The sequence below is a fragment of the Capra hircus genome, chromosome 19 (assembly GCF_001704415.2).
Source record: "Capra hircus breed San Clemente chromosome 19, ASM170441v1, whole genome shotgun sequence".
Taxonomy (NCBI): Eukaryota; Metazoa; Chordata; class Mammalia; order Artiodactyla; family Bovidae; genus Capra; species Capra hircus.
Window position 1 is genome coordinate 7,430,728 of NC_030826.1, and position 25,823 is coordinate 7,456,550.

The 25,823-nt window shown below is 47.5% G+C and overlaps 1 protein-coding gene across 1 annotated transcript; it reads left to right on the forward strand.

The window, feature by feature from the left end:
* Positions 1,915 to 24,201, forward strand: SCPEP1 (serine carboxypeptidase 1). The gene is made up of 13 exons (XM_018064094.1): positions 1,915 to 2,036; positions 5,187 to 5,335; positions 7,216 to 7,305; positions 9,303 to 9,458; positions 9,836 to 9,910; positions 11,344 to 11,416; positions 16,598 to 16,635; positions 17,127 to 17,255; positions 17,864 to 17,957; positions 18,695 to 18,808; positions 20,764 to 20,901; positions 22,546 to 22,709; positions 23,600 to 24,201. The coding sequence occupies exons 1-13, from the start codon at positions 1,943 to 1,945 to the stop codon at positions 23,660 to 23,662; spliced, it is 1,377 nt and encodes a 458-aa protein (XP_017919583.1). The 5' UTR covers positions 1,915 to 1,942; the 3' UTR covers positions 23,663 to 24,201.

Sequence of the window (25,823 nt, forward strand, 5' to 3'; positions counted from 1 at the left end):
GGAGTCCACAGATTAGCGAGGAAAAGAAAATTAAAATAAATAACTGCACAAATGATTTTTTAAAACAATTATGATGAGTATCAGAAGGTAGTCAGTCAGTGCAGTCACTCAGTCATGTCTGACTCTTTGCAACCCCATGGACTGCAGTACACCAGGCCTCCCTGTACATTACCAACTCCCAGAGCGTACTCAAACTCACTTCCATTGAGTCAGTGATGCCATCCAACCAAAAATAGTCTGTCACTATTTCCATTATTTGATTGCAGGGACAAATATCAATAACCTCAGATATGCAGATGACACCACCCTTATGGCAGAAAGCAAAGAAGCACTAAAGAGCCTCTTAATGAAAGTGAAAGAGGAGAGTGACAAATTTGGCTTAAAACAACATTCAAAAACTAAGATCATGGCATCCAGTTCCATAACTTCATGGCAAATAGATGGGGAAACAATGGAAACAGTGACAGACTTTATTTTCCTGGGCTCCAAAATCACTGTAGATGGTGACTACAGCCATGAAACTAAAAGACGCTTGCTTCCTGGAAGAAAAGTTATGACCAACCTAGACAGCATATTAAAAAGCAGAGATATTACTTTGCCGGCAAAGGTCCATCTAGTCAAAGCTATGGTCTTTCCAGTGGTCATGTTTGGATGTGAGAGTTGGACCATAAAGAAAGGTGAGTACCAAAGAAATGATGCTTTTGAACTGTGGTGTTGGAGAAGACTCTTGAGAGTCCCTTGGTCTGCAAGGAGATCCAACTAGTCCATCCTAAAGGAAATCAGTCCTGAATATTCAATGGAAAGACTGATGCTGAAACTAAAACTCCAATACTTTGGCCACCTGATGCGAAGTACTGACACATTGGAAAAGACCCTGATGCTGGGAAAGATTGAAGGCAGGAGAAAGGGATGACAAATGATGAGATGGTTGGATGGCATCGCTGACTCTATGGACATGAGTTTGAGCAAGCTCCAGGAGTTGGCGATGGACAGGGAAGCCTGGCATGCTGCAGTCCATGGGGTCACAAAGAGTAGGACAGGACTGAGCAACTGAGCCGAACTGATTTAGGAGTAACCTGACCCTCACACAGCCCTGCACAGTTTTGTTTCCTAGCTGTAAGAGGACTTATTCGGTACACCCTAAGATAAAAGTGACCTACACACACACACTTGCATCCTTCTTTCCCTTCCCCTTCCCCAACCTCTAACTGCCTGTTTGAAATGACTGTTGTCCTGTTAACGACACAGAATTAAGCTGATGACAAATTACCAAGAAAAAAACAAAATAAAAAACATTTACTATTGTATTTTAAAGGATGACGTAAAGCACTGGGTTGGGGGGGGAATCTCAAATGCTAACAATGTTTAAGTAGTGTCTAAATGTTTTCCAAATTTCCCATATGTCTATAATATACGTAATTTTAAAGGAAAACTAATTTTAAGAACAAATCTGTGAAAATGGAAGCCCACAGCTTCCAATGACCATCTGACCATTCTTAATCTGATTTGGGGCAGATGCAGCAGTTGGAAAGGAAAGGTCTTTTGTTGGGGAAGGAAGAGATGGGCGGCGCAGGAAGAACGGTCCTCTGGTTATTTCTCTGTAGCGTCTCAGTCCTGTCGTACAAACCAAGTCAAATCAATGCATTAAGCGCCTCTTCCTGTCTGCTTGTCCCCAAAACGGAAAGACAGGCGTAGCGGGGCGAAACGGAACACCCTGGGCGCGGCTGCAGAGATGCCGGTGGGACCGATCTGCAGAGGGCGCCCGGAATGGGGCCAGCCGCTCTGCCCGCCCAAGCGTCTCCCCAAGCACCCACTAAGCCTCTCCCAAGCCCCGCCCACCCGAATCCCCGCTCCGCCCCCGACCAGGCCCCGCCTCCGCCCGCCCAGCTTTGCTCCACCCACCGGAGTCACGTGGTGAGGCGCCTAGACTAGCCGGTAGCTGATGCATCCGGAGGTATTCATCATGGAGCTGGCCCCGCGAAGCTGTCCCGTGCCGCTGCTGCTGCTGCTGCTGCTGCTTTTGGGCCTGAGCACGGGTAGGTTCGGGCAAAAGATGCTTCAGCGCCCGGTGCCTCCTTCTCTCCTCCAGGGATGAGAATCAGTTAGTGGGTTTGTGCTTTTTAAACCATATTCCTTTCCCCCTGTTTCTACCTTGTGGCATTATTTCGCTTTTGAAACTCACTGTTTTTTTAATTCGGAGTTATTTTTCTGCTTTTTTCGGACTCCGGGTATTCTGATGCTTCCTTTCTTCCCTGCGCGTAGTTAGAAGCAGTTTTGCAACATGTAAGGTTTGGAGAAGCTGATGATCAATGAAGTTTCCACTATATAAGGGCCACCTCCCTCTTCCTGCCGTGATTGGCTGCAAAATGAGATTATAAAGTTGTTGTTTTCAGCTGAAACACTCTGTCCAGAAGACTCTAAAAAATAATACCACGAATGGGACGCTTTATTGAGAGTAAGACTTTCTCCCTGTACCTCATCAGAACAGGCAAGGTAATAACTTCCCTCATTGCAGTCCTTTTTGACAAAAACAAATTCGTGTTTAATATGATGGCTTGCAAGTTGATTTTCAGTCTTTTCTTCAAGCGAAATGACTCCTGATCTGAATCAAGAACTGAGAGTTCCAACTGGCCACAGACTTGTCTTGTGATCTGAGGCCAGTTGCTTAACTTGTTTTCCCTTCTGTAAAATGGGGATCATATGACTTGTGCTTCTGCCTGGGAACTATCCAATAGGTTGCCCATCAGATTTTAACAGTGGTCACTGGCAGGGAGGCTTCCCTGGTGGCTCAGCAGTAAAGGATCTGCCTGCAATGCAGGAGATGCGGGTTCCATCCCTGGGTTGAGAAAATCCCCTGGAAAAGGAAATGGCAACCCACACTCCAGTATTCTGGCAATGGCACCCCACTCCAGTACTATTGCCTGGAAAATCCCATGGACGGAGGAGCCTGGAAGGCTGCTGTCCACGAGTTCGCTGAGGGTCCGACAGGACTGAGCAACTTCACTTTCACTTTTCACTTTCATGCTTTGGAGAAGAAAATGGCAACCCACTCCAGTGTTCTTGCCTGGAGAGTCCCAGGGATGAAGGAGCCTGTGGGCTGCCATCTATGGGGTCGCACAGAGTCAGACATGACTGAAGTGACTTAGCAGCAGCCAGTATTCTTGCCTGGGAAATTCCATGGACAGAGGAGCCTGGTGGGCTATAGTCCCAAAACAGTTGGACCCAACTTAGGGTCTAAACAGCAACAACAAACACTATCAGGAAAGGGAGGAGTGCCAGAGTTTAAGTTAAAACAGACCAAGCCTTATCTGCCATTTTCAAGGAGACTGTAATTTTGTGTTGTTTGGTATGTACTATCTTACAGCCATACCTAAAATAAACTTTCCAGCCTTTCTGTTTTGCTCATCAGACCACTTTCTGGTTGCCTTAATCTCCATCCTTATTAAGTTTCGAAACAACATTGTCTCCTCACCTACTCTCTCTTATTTTGGGGACCAGTTTTTGTCCTTTCACTTGCCACAGAGGCATGAAATTCAAAAAGGAGGAAGTAGAGGCAGAAAACTCTGGTAACCAAGGATCATGCTTTCGTTACGGTTTGACATTAGCCTTTTTTACCCAGAGTGGTATTTGAGAAAAGAAAAGGTATCACAGCTTGGAAGTTATTACTTTAGCAAAGGTGACATAGTTAATGTATTTAACCTACTCTTTTCTGATCCATGTTTTGCAAATGCTAAAAAAGTTAACTTTGGTTAACTCTAAATAGGAGGAAAATTGGAGTTGTGGGATGAAAGAATATATGTATGGGGAGGGAGGTGGGAGGGGGGTTCATGTTTGGGAACACATGTAAGAACTAAAGATTTTAAAATTTAAAAAATTTATAAAAAAAATTAAAAAAAAAAAGAATATATGTATGGCTTCTATACATTTTCTGCCAAGTTGCCTCCTCAGAAAATTATGTACCAGTATGCACTTTTGCCCACAGTGGTGAGGCCAGTCTCCTGTCTCGTGCAAATAGAGCCGCTGCCATCTGTCAAATAAGCAAAGATTTTTTTAGTAACCTCACTATTGCTTTAATTTTCATATCTTTGAATATTAGTGATTTTTTTCACCTATTTATGACATTCGTATTTTTGTTTTCATGAATTATTTTCTTGTGGCATTTATCCATTTAATTATTAAGACCTTACTTTTGTTGTTGTTGCTATGACTACTGTTATTTATTGAATGCCTAGTAAGTGCTGCTGCTGCTGCTGTCGCTAAGTCGCGTCAGTCGTGTCCGACCCTCAGCGACCCCATGGACTGCAGCCTACCATGCTCCTCCGCCCATGGGATTCTCCAGGCAAGAGTACTGGAGTGGGTTGCCACTTCCTTGCTAGGCATTGTCAACTATTGTGATTGTTGCAAATATCTTATATTTTTTAATTGATCTAATGATTAAGGAAGTACCCTTCTTCATATTTATTTCTAATCTTTATTTGTTGTTTTGCCTTTTATTTTCATTGTATAGAAATGTAACAAGTTTTTGTCCTCAGCACTTGCTATTTTGCTTTATAGTCTCTGGAAGTCTGCTTAAATCGTTTCCCCATCCAGAGGTCAAAAAAACATTCAATTCTATTTTCATAGTTTTTTCACATCTAAATTTTAAAAATGAAATATTTGATCCACTGAGAATTCATTTTGGTTAATAGTGTTAAGAGAGGATCTATATTTCTTTTTTTTTTTTTGCTTCAAGGAAGCTAACAGTTGCCCTGGCATAATATATTGAGTAATTTTGCCCCACTCACTTGTCGATGCCTCTTTAATTGTATACTAAATGAGAAACCAAAATCAATGTGATGCATTTTGAGATTTTTTTCTTTTTTCGCCTAAATGTAAATCTCTCTCTCTTTTAAACAATTATGAGCATGTTTCATGCTTTCCTGTTAAAAATCCAAACATTTCAGAGGGTGTAGAGGAAAATGTGAAAGCTTTCAGCCCCCTGGGCCTCTGTTAAGTTGGGTTTGTTTTTTCATAAGTTGAAAATTTATTCAATCTAAGTTGAATTTTTTTTCTTTTTCTCCACAATGTATTGAAGTAAATACATAAACAGAAACCAAATGACCTGCAACCTAGCCCAGCCATCACTCCTAGGCTTGGCATTTACCCGGACATGGACATTCTTCAGGAAAGCCGTGTTTGTGTTTCAGGAGCTGTCATCAGCCAGCCCAAGGAAAAGAGCAACGAGGTCTGGGGTTATTTGACTGTCCGGAAGGATGCCCACATGTTCTGGTGGCTCTATTATGCCGCCAGCTCCTACAAGAACTTCACAGAACTGCCCTTGATCATGTGGCTTCAGGTAAAAGTAGTTTTACTGCCTGACCTGAGGTTGAGGCCAGGTTTCCCCCACTTACCATCTTGCTCGCCTTTGAAGGCGCGCAGCTCAGCAGTGCAGAACTGATGTGGTTCAGCAGCGAGGTCGGGGTCTCCTAGACCTCAGGATTCAGCATCCTTCTGAGGCAGACAAAGGCAGTGTTATTGCCAAGGAAGCCAAATCAGAGAGTGAGAGAGAGGTTCTGGCCTTTTGCTGGGGTCCTTTTCTACTAAGCCCAAACCAGGCAGGGGCAGGAACCCTTACCAGATGCTCTTAAAGTCACATTTGACAATATGCTGATACAAAGTGTTTCTGGAAGGTTCCAAAGCAAAAACTGAGCTACCCTGACCAGCCTTTCATCTCCCTCCCCTCCCAGTCCTTTCCTCGACCTGACTTCCATGCCCTAGAAAATTGATATTTTGAAAGAACTCAGCCTTTTGTATCAGTGTTGAGTGTGGGACCCTCTGCTTCTCCTTAAAGTGTATTTGCATGTTAATCTTGAGCTCTGGTGGTAGGATTGAAGACGAGAAACTGGTTGAAAGTTCTTTGAAGGGCAGGCAGAGGATCCTTCCTAAAATGTCTCTCAGAAGTTGGCCCACACCCACCTGGAATCCACAATCTAGGGAGGGGTGGAGGAACGAAGTCTTGCTTCACCTTCTGGAAACTACAGGCTCGTCCTAGCTGGGATGCCGGGTTGCTTACCAGTATGTGGGGGTTCCCTGGTACTCGTCTCCATGAGATGTAAATGTCACTTCATCCCAAGATGTTATTATTCCTAAGCAGCTTCCCAGTTCTCCCGGCTGTGCCAATAGATACAGACTTTTTTCCAATTGATTGATGATCCCTTTACAGTGTTGTAAAGGTTTGATTTCTGTCATACCCAGTATGAATTTGCCTTGATTCACGGACCTAACATTCCAGGTTCATATGCAATATTCTTTCCAGCATCAGACTTTATTTTCAGCAGCAGGCGCATCCGCAGCTGAGCGTCATTTTCCCTTTGGCCCAGCCTCGTCATTCTTTCTGGAGCTATTAGTAATTGCTTTCCACTTTTCCCGGTAGCATATTGGACACCTTCTGGCCTGGCAGGAGCATCTTGCAGTGTCATATATTTTTGCCTTTTCATACTCTTCATGAGTTTCTCAGCAAGAATACTGAAATGGTTTGCCATTTCCTCCTCCCGTGGACCGCATTTCATCAGAACTCTTCACTGTGAACCACCTGTCTTGGCCCTGCCTGGCATGGCTTATAGCTTCATTGAGTTACACAGGCCCCTTTGCCACAACAAGGCTGTGATCCATGAAGGCATCATCAAAGATTACATACGACAGTACCTTTGAGCAATGTTGCTTATATGGAAACCCCCTCCAGGTAGGAGAAGTTAATGATTAATGATAGTATGCCGCCCACCAGCATGTAGACCCCAGACCAGTTGGACCTGAAGGTTGATGAGGTTGACTCCTTACCTTACCACCAACCCATGAGAAGAATGTCCATGAGCTGATCACACCCTCTTTGAACAATTTCGGTTAATATAAAACTTGTCACTGTCTTCCCCAAGTTGGGATGCTTGGTTTTGAAGGCATTAGCCTGCTCTGTCCCCCATTACCTGGTGAAGTGGTAAAGCTGCCCTGTTCTACTTCACCCGCAACTCTGTCTCTGAGATGTGATTCAGCACCGGTGCAGAGAGAAGCTGAGCTTTCAGCATCCCTGGTTCACTGGACCAGCTGTGTCCTGTGGGTAAGGCTGACCCAGCCATCGCCGAGTCATAAATCGTTTACAGTGAGTGTGATCATTGTTGTAATGATGAAGGTTTAACAGACATTTTCTCCATGTTCATTTTTGGTTCTTTCTTTCTTCCACAGGGTGGTCCAGGTGGTTCCAGCACTGGCTTTGGAAACTTTGAGGAAATCGGGCCACTTGATAGGAATCTCCAACCACGAAAGACCACTTGGGTACAGTGAGGAAGGCCCCGAACTCTCAGTGCCACGTGGCCTCTCGCAGACTGAGCCCCGCCTGATCCCATCCCATCCCCAGGTTGAGGGGCCCTGCCCCACCCCCGCCCTCTTCCTCTATATGCAGGGGGGCCTTGGCTGCTTGTCCACAGGCCTCCTCTCTACCAGCTGCTTCCATTTCTGAAGGGAGCTTGTCCTGCACTGGTCACCTTCCCAACTCCGTCACTCTCCACTTCCCTGCAGAAACCTCCGTCTGCTCTAGCACACACCTGGACCTTGGCATTACCAGGTGCTGGACCTTCCTACAGTCTCAGACACCAGAGCCCCACCCTCTGGCCACGACCTCCAGTCCTTTCTCTCTGCTCCTGCTCCTCTCTTATCTCAGCGCTTGTCTTCCTCCAGACTTCAGGCCCCTGGTCTTCTGCCCTTCGGGCGCCTCTCTGGTTCTCTGACTCCGCCTTCACTCTTAGCTTCACCTTCTCACCTAACCCCTCTCTGACCAGCCCCCACCCCCCGGCTCCCTTGTCCTTCTCCCTCCAGTCTGGGGTCCATCCCGCTGTCCCCACGCTTGACCTCTGCCCCCAGGCTGCCAGGTGCTGAGGGGCTCAGCGAGTGGGGGTTTGGCTCTGGGCTCATGGCCACCCTCTGCTCTGTGCCTCTGCCCCTCCCCCATCTGCTGATGGACCCTTAGGTTATTTCCACCTTTTGGCTGTGATGAGCAATGCGGGCAACATTAGCGTACAAATACTGGTTGGGTCCCCTAGTTTCAGTTTGGGGGGCGAATTTCTGGGTCCTTTTGTAGCTCTGTGTTTAATACCCAAGGTTGTTAATATTTTTCATCCACCCCTCTTTGACTGCCTTTCGGGGGTGCTTTCAAAGGTCTCCCCCACCCCCACCCCATAATCTACAGGCCACACGAGTGGAACTCTCCAATGCCAGTCCCTCCTCAGTTCTTTCAGATTCCCAGAAGATCAGATCCAGTTTCCGACACAGAAATTGGCTCCTGCTGCCCCCAGTCACACCTCCCAGCTCCTCTCCAGTGCCCTCTTCCTTCAGGCCTTTGCAAGGGCGATTCCTGGGCCTCGACTTCATTCCTTGGGCCACCCAGTCACACCCAGCTCACCATGTTCACCTGAGTCTCACTGCAGGAACACCTCCTCCAGGAGCTCCCCTCAGAGTCCTTTGATTTTCTTGTCTGTCTCCACACTGGTCTTCAAGTGGATTTTTACTTGTGACTCAGGGGCTTTGCACAGGCTCTTCCCTCAGCCTGAAACATTCTTATTTATACATGCTTCCAGGTGAAATATCACTTCCACTTGCAGTAGCAGAGTGCCCCCTCTGGCTTGTCCCCAAGCCTCCCATGACAAAGAGAGCCACGTGACTGGGGCAGAGAGCTGGAATAGGAAGTGAGGAGGTGCTGGCCTTGGTCCTGATGCTGCCATTACCTATCCAGCTTTGTGACCCTGGACAGGTCCTGGGCCTTTTCTGGGCTTTGATTTCCTAAACAGTAAAGGACATGGCTGGACTGTGTTATTACTAGGGATCCTTCAGGATATAAAATTCTAAACTTCTGTGGGAAAGGTAGTAGAATAGATTATGTTTTTGTAGTGTTCCGCAAAGCCAGCCAACGTGGAAACGGGATTCATCTTAAAGCATATGTGTGGTCCGGACCGCCTCCTGCTTCGAGCTGTTGCTCAGACTGACACCGCACAGCTCTCTCTGCGCTAGCGCATCACATCCAGGACGTTCGTATTGTGTGACAGCCTGGATGCCTCAGTCCCGTGCATATGTGACTCTTTCCTTCTTGGCTCTCCTTTTCTTTGTTGTACTAGTCCGTGTCCCTAGTCCAGATTTTTTTTAAACCCATTTTAATAACAGACCATAACCACACTGATATCCTCACATGTGTGGCTTTTGTTGAGCTCACAGATGATCAAAAGATAGTTGGGGACTGGCTGGCTGATTGCACCATTTGACTTTCCTGGGGTGGCGTGTAGCTCCAGTCGGCCAGCCTCCTGTTTGTGGATAACCCCGTGGGCGCTGGATTCAGTTATGTGGACAAGGCTGATGCGTACGCCAAAGACCTGGCCACTGTGACATCAGACATGATGTTTCTCCTGAAGGTCTTCTTTGATGACCACAAAGAATTCCAGGTAAGCGGGGGCCTCAGAAACAGCGAGGGGCTCGCGGTCATAGCACTGAACCCATCAGGTGCAAACACCCTCAGAGTTACACGCCCAGCTCATTCCAAAGAAAACCTTTTTGTACCCAGGGATCAGGTTGTAGGCTTCTGTTTCTGTCATCTCTAAAGATGGTTTTAGCTTGAAAGAATGACCCTGCACCCAGTATTCTCCTGAAACATAAAAATCAGATATGGGAGGAAAGATAAACAGAAGCAGATTTGTTTTGCCTGGCCATTACATGCAGTAGAAATTTGAAATGGATTCATGTGAATTAAAAGGCATTCAGGAAAAAAAAAAAAAAAGGCATTCAGGATATTTAATTCTTTATAAATTCCTTTTCTTCCTAGAATATTCCATTCTACATTTTCTCAGAGTCTTATGGAGGAAAGATGGCTGCTGGCATTGCTCTAGAACTCCAGAAGGTAACAGGGAAGATGACTCTGTTGTTTGGTTCCAGACAGAAACTGATTATGTTACTTGTACCCGCCTGATAATTAAATATACTTTGAATAGGACCTTGTACATGGAAAGTAAGAGTAAGTCTGAATACCATAAAAAGTTTCAAAAAGAATAGTGAAGTTGGCACTGTCCAGTATTAAACAAGCTATTCCGCTGAGTGAAGCAATTTGGTGCTGGCATAGCAACAAACACAGATAAATGTAGCAGGTTAAAGAGTCTGGAAGCATGTTTTATCTGTACTTGTGTATATGGGTGTATATGCATGTGACTATGTATGTGATACCTATATGTTATACTTAACATAGGATCATATATAAATGATAGGGTGGTATTTCGTATCACTGAGGGAGAGACAGAAGGTTCAGCAAATGGTTTGGAGACAAATGGCTATTACTTTGGAAGTTAGTAAAGCTGGATTCCTGCCTTGCATAAAACGTCAGTGCTTTGTTTTGACGGCGCTGGGTCTCTGTGGCCGCACCTGGGCTTTCTCTAGTTGCGGTGAGCAGACCCTACTCTTTGTTGCGGTGCACAGGCTGCTCCTGTGGTGGAGCACGGGTTGAGGGTGTGTGGGCTTCGGTAGTTGCGGCTCATGAGCTGCAGGGCTCAGGAGTTGTGGTTCATGGGCTTAGTTGCCCTGAGGCATGCGGAATCTTCCCGGGCCAGGGATGGAACCCATGTCCCGTGCATTGGCCGGGGCAGTCTTAACCACTGGACCACAAGAGAAGTCCAGAACAGCAGTTCTGTGAGTAAATATTTTACAGTGAACTTGTATGACCTTTGTTTTTCATTGAAGTATAATTGACGTTCAATATTGTATGTTCCCTATTTACAATATAGTAGTGGTAGTGTTCGTCACTCCATCGTGTCCGACTCTTTGTGATCCCACAGACTGTAGCCCCCCAAGCTCCTCTGTCCATGGCATTCTCCAGGCAGGAAAACTGAAGTGGATTGCCATTCCATTCTCCAGAGAATCTTCCCGACCCAGGGATCGAAGCCAGGTCTCCTGCAGTGCAGGCAGATTCTTTACCGTTTGAGCCATAGGGAAGACTCTCATGAACAATATAATGATTTACAATTTGTAAAGGTTATACTCTGTATATTCCCTGTGTCCCTTCTAAAGAAGATAGGGGCTACAGCAGACCCCACACAAAGCCTGCCAACACCCTTGGGAGAACTTCACAATTCCTGTTCATTTTGCAGATGGTGGGCGGCAGGACAGTTACCTTTGTCCTCTAGTGGGTGTCTGAGGTCTTTGGGTACCCAGAGCATCCCGGGTGGGCAGAAGCATTATGTGCTCAGGAAAGGCCGTGTATTAAGGCGTGACTCCCTCCTGTTGAGGAAGGGAGGGAGGCCCCTGGGTCTTCTTGACAAGGATGTTTCTTGGCTTCTCTTTCAGGCTATTCAGCAAAGGGCCATCCAGTGCAACTTTGCCGGGGTTGCTCTGGGTGACGCTTGGATCTCTCCCATCAGTAAGTAGAACATTTTCAGATTTCTTTTTTGGCAGGGGGCAGGGGTGGGGGTTGGGAAAGGTGTGTTGATGGGGCTGAGCTACACCATGTGAAAGGTCTTAGTTGACCAGGGATCAAACCTGGGCCTCCTACACTGGGAGCGACTGGGCTGCCAGGGACATCCTTCAGTCCACATTGTGAAAAGGACTGCCCTTTGTGTGTCCTTTCTGGATGAACCTCCTAGGACACTGTGACGTTGCAGAAGCCTTGACCCGAGACCTAAGGGGTCCGTGGATATCCTGCCAAGTGTCTCGCTCAGAGTGACAGAACTGGCCTCCTGCGTCCTTCAAGGGTCTCATCTCAGCTGCGTTAACAATACTAAACAGTTTATATGTGTTAACTTTGCTGAAGCTTAACGACATCTCCATGGGATGCTTGGTGTTATTATCCCAGGTTTGGAGGTGATGAAACTGAGACTCGGATTAAGCAGTTTTCCTAAAGTCACACAGCTAAACCCAGGATGCACGTAAAGGCAGCGAGCACTTAGCCGTCACCGTGTGTTCCTCCTTGAGACCAGTAGGTCAGCCTCCTCCTTTGCAGGTCCTCTTTGTCTGGTCCAGAATCTCCCGAGTGCAGCTCACATGACGCCCCTGCCCTTGTGAGCCTGTCTGCCCAGCCTTGAGTCCCTTTTTCCACGTGCACCTTAAACGTGTTGCTCCTCCACCCAGAAGTACTCCCTTTTTGGAGGAGAATTGCTGTTCACTTCCATGTGCAATTATTAATTGCTTGCTAGGGAGCAGGTGTTGTGCTCCGTGCTAGGAAAGATACACAGACCTGCTTCATGCCTTCAAGAAGATCTGCACAGTTCAATGTGGTAACCATAGCCACAGTACCGAAATCAGATTGATTATATTCTTTGCAGCCAAAGATGGCGAAGCTCTATATAGTCAGCAAAAACAAGACCAGGAGCTGACTGGGGCTCAGATCATGAACTCCGTATTGCAAAATTCAGACTTAAATTGAAGAAAATAGGCAAAACCACTAGACCATTCAGGTATGACCTAAATCAAATCCCTTATGATGATACAGTAGAAGTGACAAATAGATTCAGGGGATTAGATCTGATGGACAGAGTGCCTGAAGAACTATGGACAGAGGTTCGTGACATTGTACAGGAGGCAGGGATCAAGACCATCGCCAAGAAAAAGAAATGCAGAAAGGCAAAGTGGTTGTCCAAGGAGGCCTTACAAATAGGTGAGAAAAGAAGAGAAGTGAAAGGCAAAGGAGAAAAGGAAAGATACACCCATCTGAATGCAGAGCTCCAGAGAAAGCAAGGAGAGATAAGAAAGCCTTCCTCAGTGATCAGTGCAAAGAAACAGAGGAAAACAATAGAATGGGAAATACTAGAGATCTCTTCAAGAAAACTAGAGAAACCAAGAGAACGTTTCATGCAAAGATGGGCTCAATAAAGGACAGAAACAGTATGGACCTAACAGAACCAGAAGATATTAAGAAGAGGTGGCAAGAATACACAGAACTGTACAAAAAAGATCTTCATGACCCAGATAATGACGATGGTATGATCACTCACCTAGAGCCAGACATCCTGGAATGTGAAGTCAAGTGGGCCTTAAGAAGCATTACTACAAACAAAGCTAGTGGAGGTGATGGAATTCCAGTTGAACTATTTCAAATCCTAAAAGATGATGCTGTTAAAGTGCTGCACTCAATATGCCATCATATTTGGAAAACTCAGCAGTGGCCACAGGACTGGAAAAGATTAGTTTTCATTCCAATCCCAAAGATAGGCAACACCAAAGAATGTTCAGACTACCGTACAATTGCATTCATCTCATACACTAGCAAAGTAATGCTCAAATTCTCCAACCCAGGCTTCAACAGAACCTGAACCATAAAATTCCAGATCTTCAGGCTGGATTTAGAAAGGGCAGAGGAACCAGAGATCAAATTGCCAGCATCCGTTGGATCATCAAAAAAACAAGAGAATTCCAGAATAACATCTACTTCTGCTTTATTGACTATGCCAAAGCCTTTGACTGTGTGGTTCACAGCAAACTGTGGAAAACTCTTAAAGAGATGGGAATACCAGTCCACCTGACCTGCCTCCTGAGAAATCCATATGCAGGTCAAGAAGCAACAGTTAGAACTTGATATGGAACAACAGACTGGTTCCAAATTGGGAAAGGAGTATGTCAAGGCTGCATATTGTCACCCTGCTTATTATTTAACTTACATGCAGAGTACATCATGCGAAATGCCGGGCTGGGTGAAGCACAGGCTGGAATCAAGATTGCCAGGAGAAATATCAGTAACCTCAGATATGCAGATGACACCACCCTTATGGCAGAAAGTGAAGAACTAAAGAGCCTCTTGATGAAAGTGAAAGAGGAGAGTGAAAAAGTTGGCTTAAAACTCAACATTCAGAAAATTAAGATCATGGCATCTGGTCCCATCACTTCATGGCAAATAAATGGGGAAACAATGGAAACAGTGACAGACTTAATTTTTTTGGCCTCCAAAATCACTGCAGATGGTGACTACAGCCATGAAATTAAAAGATGCTTGCTCCTTGGAAGAAAAGCTATGACCAGCCTAGGCAGCATATTAAAAAGCAGAGACATTACTTTACCGTCAAACATCCATCTAGTCAAAGCTATGGTTTTTCCAGTAGTCATGTATGGATGTGAGAGTTGGACTGTGAAGAAAGCTGAGCGCTGAAGAATTGATGCTTTTGAACTGTGGTGTTGGAGAAGACTCTTGAGAGTCCCTTGGACTGCAAGGAGATCCAACCAGTCCATCCTAAAGGAAATCAGTCCTGAATATTCATTGGAAGGACTGATGCTGAAGCTGAACCTCCAATACTTTGGCCACCTAATGAGAACTGACTCATTTGAAAAGACCCTGATGCTGGGAATGATTGAAGGCGGGAGGAGAAGGGGACAACAGAGGATGAGATGGTTGGATGGCATCATTGACTCGATGGACATGAGTTTGAACAAGCTTTGGGAGTTGGTGATGGATAGGGAGGCCTGGCGTGCTGCAGTCCATGGGGTCGCAGAGTCAGACACAACTGAGCAACTGAACTGAACTGAGCCACATATGACGTTTAAATTTATATTAATTAAAATACAATAAAAATCGCAATCTTTTGTCTGCACTGCTAACGTTTCAAAGTATCCAGTAGCCACAGGTGGCTGTGGACTTGTGGACCACACAGATACAGAACGTTTCCGTCACTACAGAAAGTTCTATTGGCCATCATAGGTACACATCCAGGATCAAACTACGGTTTCTAAGTCAAGTTTGTCCTGCCACCCTGCTTTAGTAAATAAGCTTTTTGCTGGGACACTAGCGTGCCCATTCATTTGTAGAACACAGGTCATCTGTTTGGAGCCTGCAGTAACAGAGTGGAGTAATTGCAACAGACACAGCTGACCTGCAAAGCCAAACACATTTACTGTTTGTCCCTTTACAGAAATGGTTTACCAATCCCTGGGCTAAATAAAGCAGGAAATGGGATGCCTTGGAGGAGTGCAGTTGATTCTTTATAAGAAACTGAGGCCCAGGCTTGATGGTTTAGCTGGAGAGGAGAATGATGGCTAGTCTCTGCAGGGCCTGGTGTGTCTGCATTTCTCAGGGTGTGTCCTGAAGAATACCAGCCCAGTGAAGTGCTATGCAAAGGGCTCCACGGCCAAACAAGTTTGGAAAGTGCCAAATACTGGCCCCACCTCCTCAAGGTTCACAGGCACATTAAAGGCTCTGATAAGTCCTGCAGTTAAAAAAAAAAATGTTGTCTTGCATAACCCCAAAGGTATTTAGCCAACAAATCACATTTCTGTGTTAATACCTAGGGTAACTTCCTACAGAAGTGAGATTATTGGAAACAGACTTTGAGATGCTTGGGCTTTGGGGGAGCTGTCAAAGGCTTTGTAGCAAATGAGTGGTGTATTGGCCGTTGCGTCATCTTAATGCCCTCTTGTAAGCTAAAAATGTTCCTGTTGCTCAACATCTCCAGTATGATGGCTGTCAGGGATATAAAAGAGAGACATTGAATAAATAAGGGCTGTGTTTTCATTTACTCTCTTCTCCTCTTGGAGAAGCTATTCTGTTACCCGACCCTAATGATTGGAGTAGGAAGTGGCATCCTGCTCCAGTATTCTTGCCTGGAAAATTCCATGTACAAAGGAGCCTGGTGGGCTGCAGTCCATGGGGTCACAAAGAGTCAGACATGACTGAGTACAGAGCATGAGCTCCATGTATTCCAATGTGCTCTATAAGTTACAGTCCTTCATAGAAGTCAAAGTGTGTGTGAGTCACTCAGTCGTGTCCAACTCTTTGTGACCCCATGGACTGTAGACCGCTGGGCTCCTCTGTCCATGGAATTCTCCAGGCAAGAATGCTGGAGTGGGTTGCCATTTCCTTCTCCATTGATATAAGTCAACTGTATTTCAATTTAAGAAAAATTACAGAAAACAAAAGAAAACCACATAAGCAAAAAAAAAAAAAAAAGAAGTTCTGCTTGCTACCTCCTTGGCGCCTCTGTCAGTGGACTAGCCTTACGTAGTTACGGTAACTGTGAACTTGTCCAAACCAAGCCCACTGTTCTCTGTGAAGTTAGGTGTTGTCTTACTCATATTCGTCTCATAAAACCCGTCATTGGCTTTACTTCAATTCTCACACCTTTAAATTCTCGGTGCATTTTTGGAATGGAAATGAATTGATTAGCAGTATAGCCCCAGAAACTTAATGCAATCAGTATTCGTCCTTAATCAGTTCCCTGGCAGAAGCCTGTGTCCTCGGAGGAGCGGGCAGGGTGCAGAGCAGAGCAGAGGGCGGGGAAATACCTTAAACCATCACAGTCTGGAAGCGTGCAGATAAGCGCCGCCGCTGCACACGCACAGCCTGTCTGTGGAGCCGTCCCTGGCGCTGACTCACTGGCTGGGCCGGTATCAGGCCAGATTAATGTGGCCCTTTAGTCCTGACTCAACAGAAAGGTTCCACACCCTCACCCCACCTCCCAGCCACCGAGACGTGAGCCCTGGTGGGTTAAGGAGCCTTCAGACCCAAAGCCGCTGTGTGTCTTGCTTCTGTCTCTCTCTGCTTTGGGAGGAAAGCTGGTTAGGTATTTTGAGGGGGGACAATCACAGAAAACTCACTCTGTCCCTACGTGCTGTCCTTCAGATTCGGTGCTCTCCTGGGGACCTTTCCTGTACAGTGTGGTAAGTAGACGAGCCCAGACTCTCACCCCGACAGCCCAGCTGACTTCCTCTGGGTTTGTCTGCAGGAGCAACCAAGCTAGTTGGGTTTGTCTGTGCGGTTGACACTGCCCTTTAGGGACCTATCTAATAATCAGGTTGAAAACCCTAAGCAACAGCCGGCCTTGGGGACAGATTTAAAAAAACATCAACCTAGTTATCCCATGGCTCCAGGTACTAGACGTGCACGTTTTAAAATATGCCCAGGTTTTTATTATAGACATTTCCAGAGATGCAGAAAGGTTGAACGATCTTGGTGAATACCCACATACCCATCACTAGACTCAGTTGCCATTTTCTGGTATCATCAGTAAACACAGCGCTTGTTACGCTGTGCTTGTCTATGGACGTCCCCCTTGCTCCTGCCGCCCGCTCTTTCTGTTACCCATCCCTACCCCGGGCGATGCCGGGGTTCTGTCTCTTGCAAAGTCAGAGTGTTCTGGTGTGCATCCCAGTCTCTTCTGGATGACCAAGGTCTGGCAGAGGTGTCTCAGGCTGCAGAGGAAGTCCTGGACGCCCTGAACAAGGGACTCTACCAAAAGGCCACCAGGCTCTGGGAGAAAACAGAAATGGTCATTCAGCAGGTAAGAGGGGACGCGTTCGGGCCAGCCTACTTGGCTTTTCCCCTGGGGGTGAAGGGACCTTGGTTGGTGTTGTCAGGGCTGGGGTCTATCCGGAGACTGCCCACAAGTCTGGAAATGATGTCAAGCTAAACAATACATCTGACCAGTCTGAGCAATGACAAGGTCAGAAAGCCACCCAGCCTGCAAGACTTGCCTGTCCCTCGGCTGAAAGTATGGATTCTGTAAGAAAGAATATGTTCCGCCAAGGTGAGTGTTGGGGTCCTTGCCAGCCAGCATTCTGGCCGCAGTGAGCCAGGAGGGAAGAATCCACAGGTTGAGGACTTGAGTGTGTAGGACCCTCTGCAGATTCTTCCTGGAAATTAACACACAGGTTCTTGGTTTTCTCCTGTGGCACTGGAGCCCTCCTTGGATGAGCTACCCCCAGGAGACTGGGGTGGCACTGCTGGTCTTTGGGCTTCCAGAGCTTATTTCCTTCTGGTCTGAGTAAATGTACAAAATTAAAGCTGTCCTTGGACAAGATGGGGAGCCAGGTACCTTACTGTTTTGCAGCTCTGGTAATGGATAAACAAAGAAAACAAATAACCCAATTCATTTCTTGTGTGTTTCAGAACACAGATGAGGTGAACTTCTATAACATCTTAACTAAGAACTCTTCTATGTCTGCAGTGGCGTCAAGGCTAGGATTCACCCAGATACACCTCGGTGAGTGGACCTTGACCTTGTGAGACCATATCTCAGCCTCCCTGCCTTTACCAATTTTTGGAAAAGTTTCATTGACATATAGTTTACCTACCATAACATTCACCTATGTTGTATAATTCAGTAGGTTTTAGTGTATTTGGAACATTTCATCACCACAAGCCTGTTTTAGAACATTTCCATCACCCCAGAAAGATCCCACATGTCTGTCTGCAGTCAATTTCTTTTCCCACTTCCAGCCTCAGGCAACCACTAACCCGCTTTCTGTCTCTCTAGATTTGCCTGTTCAGGACATTTCACGTAGATGGAATCATGCATGAGGTAGTCTTGCTTCACATGGTGTTTTTGATATTTGGAAACCAGCTTCTACACATTGAATTACAATGTTAAGCCTCCTAAAGGCTGGATTGAGTTGTCTTCCCTGCGGGTGCTGAATGCCTGATATCCTCCCTTTATACAGAAGCTGCCAGAGGCCTCTAGGTTCCACTCAGCTGATTTCCTTAGGCCGTGCTGGAGAGCCTTACTGGCCCCAAAGGACATAAAATGCCCCAAAGCCAATAAAGCCTCTCCACTTGGAACACGTGCCTGACTTGCCCCCCATCTGGGGGGAATCAGGGGACCGCTTTTCATCTTCCAGGTGCAAGCCTCCCTCTCACAGCGTCCCTGCCGCTTAGGAAAGAGGGAGGGCCTCTTCGTCTCGTTTCCAGTCCTTTGACTCACCGTGTACCAGTTTGTTTTAGTTCACCTTTTCCAACGCCACGTGAGACGTCTGCAGCAGGATCCCTTAAGTCAGCTCATGAATGGTCCCATCAGGAAGAAGCTCAGAATTATTCCTGACGTTTGCACCTGGGGAGGTAACTTGTGTGACTTAATGAAGTGGTGTTTGTAGAGCCGGGGGTGAAAGAGGTGACAATTCAAAGCCTTGATTTGCAGAACGGGTGTTATTGGTGGTGATGGTGTGTTTAGTTGCAGGTAGAACATTATTACCGTTCACATTTGATAGATGGGCAGACATACAGAGACAGTGAGTGGCGTGCCAAAACTGGTTCAGAATAAAGGATTGGTGAGGGAAGCGGGCGGGGAAAGAAATGAAGCGGTTGGTTATAAGTTGCTCACTGTTGAAGCCAGGAGTGGGTCCAGGAGAATCACCATCACCCTCTCCTCGTTACTTTTATATCAGTGTGAACTTTTCTGTAATAAAAACTTGAGATTTTAAAAAGCCATGCCCAAGGCCACGGTTCGTTGTGAGTGTACTGGAAAAAAAAAAAAAATCATTTTTCGACAGGGTTTGAGCAGGTCGGCCTCTGCAGGCATCCTGATGGGGATGATGAGGGCTGGCGTCTGTGGCCTTCTGGTCTGAAGGTCATAGGGGGACATAGGGGGTCCTCAGGGAGGAATAATCTAGTGTAAGTTCCTGCTCAATCTTACTGGGAAGCCATGAGCAAGCAGGACTCCCATGCTCCTGGAGGGGGACCCGCCAAGCTTAGGAGGGCTTTATTCATGTCCAAGAGCCCCCAGAGCTGTGCTCCGTGGGGTGGAACCTTGACAGCTGCAGAGAGACTGGGACTGGGCCAGCCTCCCAACCCTCAGAGAGGTCAGCAGAACACTCACCCTAGACCTGGGGTCTTCATGTCCCCGTCACCCGCTGGAGTTTTGTAGAAATGAAGGGAAAGTTTGCTCAAATAAAAGAATGCGGTTTCAGAGCCGTGAGGGGTGCAGACAGCCGTGGGGGACTGTGGCGCTGAGGAAGAGCAGATGTGAGTACCCCTGGGAGGCCAGGTGCAGGCCAGGCTCACGAGAACACACCTTGTCAGCTCAGCCGCCTCCTCTTACCCTCATGGCTGTGTTGTCTGGCCCCAGCTTCTCTCGTCACAGGGACTTTTGCAGATGAAAACTGCTAAGAGCGAACTCCCCTGGCTCTGGGTGTGCCTGTGTAGGGTCTGGAAAGGAGACTCTCCTTTCTGGGCACCCTCAGTGTCCTGAGCCCAGGCTGTCGTCTGCCAGATGTGTGTAGCTGTTCCAGCTCGCCATGGGCTGTGTTGCCCAGGGCGTGTTTCTCAGCCTCTCTGAGCCTCATGTTCCTTGCACAGAGCTGATGAAGGAAGGCCATGGGATGTTGCTGACACAGCACATACTTAGCACAGTGACTGGCAGATAAAATTCAGTGGTGGCTGTTACCCTTGTTTTTCAACGTGGTCAGGGATCCAACAAGAAGGCTCTGTAGACCGCCTCCCCTGTTGCCCAGGGTTGGTCATCCATGCAGCTGTACCAGGGACAAGCTCCAGCTAGGTTCAGGGCCGGTTTGTTGATGATTTCTGTTAGCCCTACTTGTTCAGAACTTAACACCTGGCCCTGGGGGAAAACAAAAATCAGAAACCTTAGCCTTGGTGTTACTCAGTAAAGGAGGAAAACTAATGCTAACCCCAAAGCCGTGGTGTTGGAGAAGACTCTTGAGAGTCCCTTGGACTGTAAGGAGATCCAACCAGTCCATCCTAAAGGAGATCAGTCCTGTTTCCTTGGGCATTGGCCTTCTTTCTATTTCCAACCCTCATGACAAACGGCATCTGCTCTCGTCACAAGCACCCGAGTGAGCAGAGCGTGTGCGATGTTGGTGCTGGCCTTCTGCACGGCCAGCCTGGCGCATGGATTTCTGGGCCAGTGGGTTCTGTTGGGGAAGCAGCTGCGTGTCCAGTCTTCCCCATGTGGTGCGTGGCGGTCACTCTTGGGGTCCTGGAGGCTCTGGACTGAAGAGTATCTCTTGTTCAGGCAGGTTCCAAGCCGCTCTCTCTTTCTCCTTCCCCTCGTACAGGCCAGGCCTCCTTCGTCTTCCTGAACATGGAGGGGGACTTCATGAAGCCGGTCGTCAGCATTGTGGACGAGCTGCTGGAGGCCGGGGTCAACGTGACCGTGTATAATGGACAGCTCGACCTCATCGTGGACACCATGGGTAGGAACCGGTCCAAGGGGAGTGAGGAGGTGGTGTCGTGGATAGAACTGGCCCCTTGCTGGGGGGTGGGGAGTGATATTGATGTGGCAGGAGAAAGGCCATTTTCCATTACCTGCATCCACCTCTGACCTTGGCTCTTTGAAGAGGGCAGGGCTGCCTGAGGTTGTGACCCCCTCAGAGAAGTCCAGCTGGTCCTTCTTTCGAGGTCTTCAGTCAGTCAGTTCAGTCACTCAGGCATGTCCGACTCTGTGACCCCATGGACTGCATCACGCCAGGCCTCCCTGCCCATCACCAACTCCCAGAGCTGGCTCAAACTCATGTCTGTTGAGTCGGTGATGCCATCCAACCATCTCATCCTCTGTCGTCCCCTTCTCCTCCCGCCTTCAGTCTTTCCCAGCATCAGGGTCTTTTCAAATGAGTCAGTTCTTCTCATCAGGTGGCCAAAGTGTAGGAGTTTCAGCTTCAGCATCAGTCCTTCCAATGAATATTCAGGACTGATTTCCTTTAGGATGGACTGGTTGGATCTCCTTGCAGTCCAAGGGACTCTCAAGAGTCTTCTCCAACACCACAGTTCAAAAGTGTCAACTCTTTGGCGCTCAGCTAACTCTCATATCCATACATGACTACTGGAAAAACCATAACTTGAACCAGATGGACCTTTGACGGCAAAGTAGTGTCTCTGCTTTTTAATATGCTGTGTAGGTTGGTCATAGCTTTTCTTCCAAGGAGTAAGCGTCTTTTAATTTCATGGCTGCAGTCACCATCTGCAGTGATTTTGGAGCCCCCCAAAATAAAGTCTGACACTGTTTCCGCTGTTTCCCCATCTATTTGCTCTGAAGTGATGGGACCAGATGCTGTGATCTTAGTTTTCTGAATGTTGAGTTTTTCTGAATGTTGACCTTTAGAGGTATGATTAAAGAAAAGGATAATTCCCACCCCCACCTCCGAGTTTAGAAAGAAGACGTTTCCTTGACCACTGGACAAAGACCCCAGTTAGCTAAGGGAAAACCTCTCTTTTTGTGTCCAGGCCAAGGTAACACTGCAAGGGAAGGCTGCTGACCCTATAAAGCTGAGGACCCAGGGGTCGTGGTCTTTGTGGGGTCACGGCCACGCTGGCTGCCACCCTGTGCCCACCTCCTGGTTTCAGGAGGGCCAGGGAGAGGCTCAGACAGATTGAGGCATGTCATCTGGCGAGTGTGAGCAGCATTGAATGTTTCTGCGACTTGTAAGCTGAGATCACTGAGGACATTTCGAAACGGTTCTGCATTGCTTCCATGAACTCCCCACATGGTCTGCCGTCTCCCTACCTGGGGCTTCTCTGTCCTCCTGGCAGCCCTGTCTGCCTCCAGAGGTCCCTGGCTCCTTCCTTTGGAGTGGGGGAGCCACGGGAGGGTCATGGGCAAAAAGCACAGCTGTCAGGTTTGTCCTGGGCAGCCTGGCTGTGGCTGGGGCACGTAGTGCTGCAAAGGCAGAGTCTCAGGTCCCGCCCGGTGTTCTACGCTGGAGTTTGCAATTTAGAAGGATCCCGAGCGCATTTTCTGTGCCTCCCAGCTTTCACATTCTATGCCGAGTTATAGGACCCGGATTTTGGTTTCTGCTCTTCTCAGCCCTTCATGCTGGGCCATGCTTTGTCCCGCTCACCAGGTCAGGAGTCCTGGATGCGAGAACTGAAATGGAAAGAATTGCCCAAATTCAATCAGCTGAAGTGGAAGCCCCTGCACAGTGACCCCAAATCTTCAGAAACATCTGCCTTTGTCAAGTCCTACAAGAACCTGGCCTTCTACTGGATTCTCAGAGCTGGACACATGGTGAGAGTCAGAGTCTACAGCTCTGGGGGTGGCGGGAGCCACATGCGCTGATCTCATAGGTGCGTGGGGCTTGGTGTGTTTCAGGGTCTCTGGTGAAGCTCTGTTAGAGCTTCAGTGAAGTAGTCAATCTGCTGAGAGGTTTAATGCTGGCGTCTCTACCCTCTGCTCTTCAGGTTAAACGAGTTGAATGTTGCTTTCCTCTGGACAGTTTGTCCTGAATAGGAGAGAGGGAGGAATTGTCTTTCCCTAACGTTTTTTGCTTTTTTTTTTTTTAACGGCTGCACCGTTTTGTTTTATTTATTTATCTGATTTTTTGACTGCGCTAGGTTTTTCTCTAGTTGCGGTTCACAAGAGAAAAACAGTGGATTCTCTCATGGCAGAGCAGGGGCTTGAGGCACACAGGCTTCAGTCTTTGCAGGTTGTGGGCTCCAGAGCACCAGCTCAGTAGCCTGGGCTACAAGGGCTGAGTTGCCCTGCAGCATGTGGAATCTTCCCAGACCAGGAATCGAAGCTGTGTCCCCTGCTTTGGCAGGAGGATTTGTAACCACTGGAATACCAGGGAAGTCCTCCCTGACATTTGGAGGGAGAGATATTAGAGCTCAGTCATCTGTAAGGCTGCGCGCAGTGCGGGGTGCATTTCCAGCAGCAGTGGCTCTGGAAATTATGGAAAAGGAGGCACGTTTCCTTCCTGAATGTTGACTCCTCTGGACCCCTGCAGCCCAGCAGCATGGGAGCTCGGGAAAGTATGTGTCCAGCACAGGGGTCATTTCACGGAAAGGGTGCTCTCTTGAGGATGGCACCCAGGTGCGGCTGTCCTCCCAGGGTGTTGTCAGAAAGCTGGACCCAGGCAAGGAACTGGGAGCACTAACGCGGATCCTCCTTGCTTCCAGGTTCCTTCCGACCAACCGGAAACGGCCCTGAAAATGATGAGGCTGGTGACTCAGCAAGAATAGGATGGCCTGGGCTGGCTGCAGGTGAACTGCTTGGCCTCAGGGCACGGGAGCCCCTGTGAGGAGTCTGGTGCTGTAGGAACCACCCTTCTCCCCTCGAGTCTGACTCCGGGGACAAGCCGACTTGGGCTTATTGTGAAAGTTCCCGTCAGCTTTGGCAGAGAACAGAATCATTGCCTCTGTAGCAACTTGCAAATCATTTCTGCTTGTGAAAACTTTAAAAAAAAAATGGATCTGTTTTAATCAAAATGAAGAGTTGAAATAGCTTAACATTTTCTTATTATAGAAGCAAATTGTGTGACTTACAGAGAAAACTGGAAATGCAAACAAAGAACCAAATAAATATCTCTATGCTCCTTCCCCAGGGACAAGCACTGTTACCAGTCAAGTGTTCTTCCTACAGCCCTTTTTTTGCTATATATACATACGTATTTTTTTACAAAAACACAATCATTGCTGTGTTATGTCATGGTCTACTTTGTTCACACATCAGTATGTCCTAAACCCCTTTTCCTGTCAATAAATTGTTCTCTTGTAACATTTTACTGTGTGCTGGGCATTCAATTTTATAGGTGTACCGTAATTTACCTACTAAATGCTCAGTTGTTGCCCATAAGCAGTTTTTGCTGCTGCTAAGTCGCTTCAATCGTGTCTGACTCTGTGCGACCCCATAGATAGCAGCTCACCAGGCTCCCCCGTCCCTGGGATTCTCTAGGCAAGAACACTGGAGTGGGCTGCCATTTCCTTCTCTGATGCATGAAAGTGAAAAGTGAAAGTGAAGTCACTCAGTCGCATCCAACTCTTCGCGACCCCACGGACTGCAGCCCACCAGGCTCCTCCGTCCATGGGATTTTCCGGGCAAGAGTACTGGAGTGGGGTGCCATCGTCTTCTCCTAGTTTGTTGCTTTTATAAACGGTGAATAGTTACATTTTTACACACATCCTTATCATTTTATTACAAAAATTCCCTAGAAGTATACTGGTTAGGTCAAAGAATTGTAACATTTTTAAAATGCTGAGTACGGGACTTTTAATTCATGGCTTATGATCTGCAAAGGCTTCGATGATAGCCTTGAAACAGATACCACTTCTGATAGTTGTGGAGCTGAGGATTTGAAAACCCAGCCCGGAGTCTTATCCTGCTGAGTGTGGGGAAAGAGTTATAATGGGTTATCCCTGTGTGACCAGCCCCTTCTGACCTGATGCTAAAACAGGCTTCCTTGGGCGGTGCTCCACACTTTCCCCCGTGAGTTGGTTTGCTGCTGGGGAGAGAGCAAGTCCTGTGTGCTGTGTGTCTACTCCTGTGTGGACCAGGAAGAACGGAGAGTCTTGTGCTGGGTCCCCCGAGACTCCGCCAATGAATGGCAGTCTCTGTTGCTTCTGCTGGGTATCTTTTGCTGGGAAAAAATTTAGCTATGAGTATAGCTAGTTACTGAGTCTTAGGAGCCCTTGAGACATTGAAGTGGACAAGTTGAATCCCCAACCACACAGGGTCTTTTTTGTTGGAAGTTAGGGTGTGCTGGGGAAAGGAATGCAAGTTTGAGCCTTCGAATATGTCATATGCGTAGCAGAGTCCAATGAAGCTGGGACTGCAAAGCTTTTTTGCCACTGGAATCCCTTCTGTCGCCGCCTGAGGAGGTTAGTCTCTTGCCCTGATATCCTGTAACCAATTCCCAGACTTGCCTAAGGCCTCTGTTGCTGCTACACTATATCCTCTCAAGCTGTGCCCATGCCTTCATGGAGATTTTCTGCCAGTGGACTCAGGAAGAAGAGTCTCAGGTTGGTTTTCAGATGGTTCTGCATGATTGCCGTGCATCACCTGAAAGTGAGCAGCTCTGGCACTGAAGCTCCTCTCCAGCACAGCCCAGATGGTGGTGAAGGGGAGTGCTCCCAGTGGGGAGAACCTGGGGCAGCTCACCTGTTGGTTTATTTTGCCTGCAAGGAGAAGGGGCTGGAAGGAAGGGTCTGCACCAAATCATGGTTTGGTTGGAGAGTGGACCTGGGAGGAGCACAACGGAAAAATGGAAAGGTCTGAAGAAGAGGTCTGAGGATAGAGCCTTCTGAATGGCAGAGCAGGAAGACGTTGCAGTTCCATAGAATGCTCATCACAGGGCAGGGGAAGGGCTTAATCGAGTGGTTGGGACGACCCATTTGGTAGACAGAC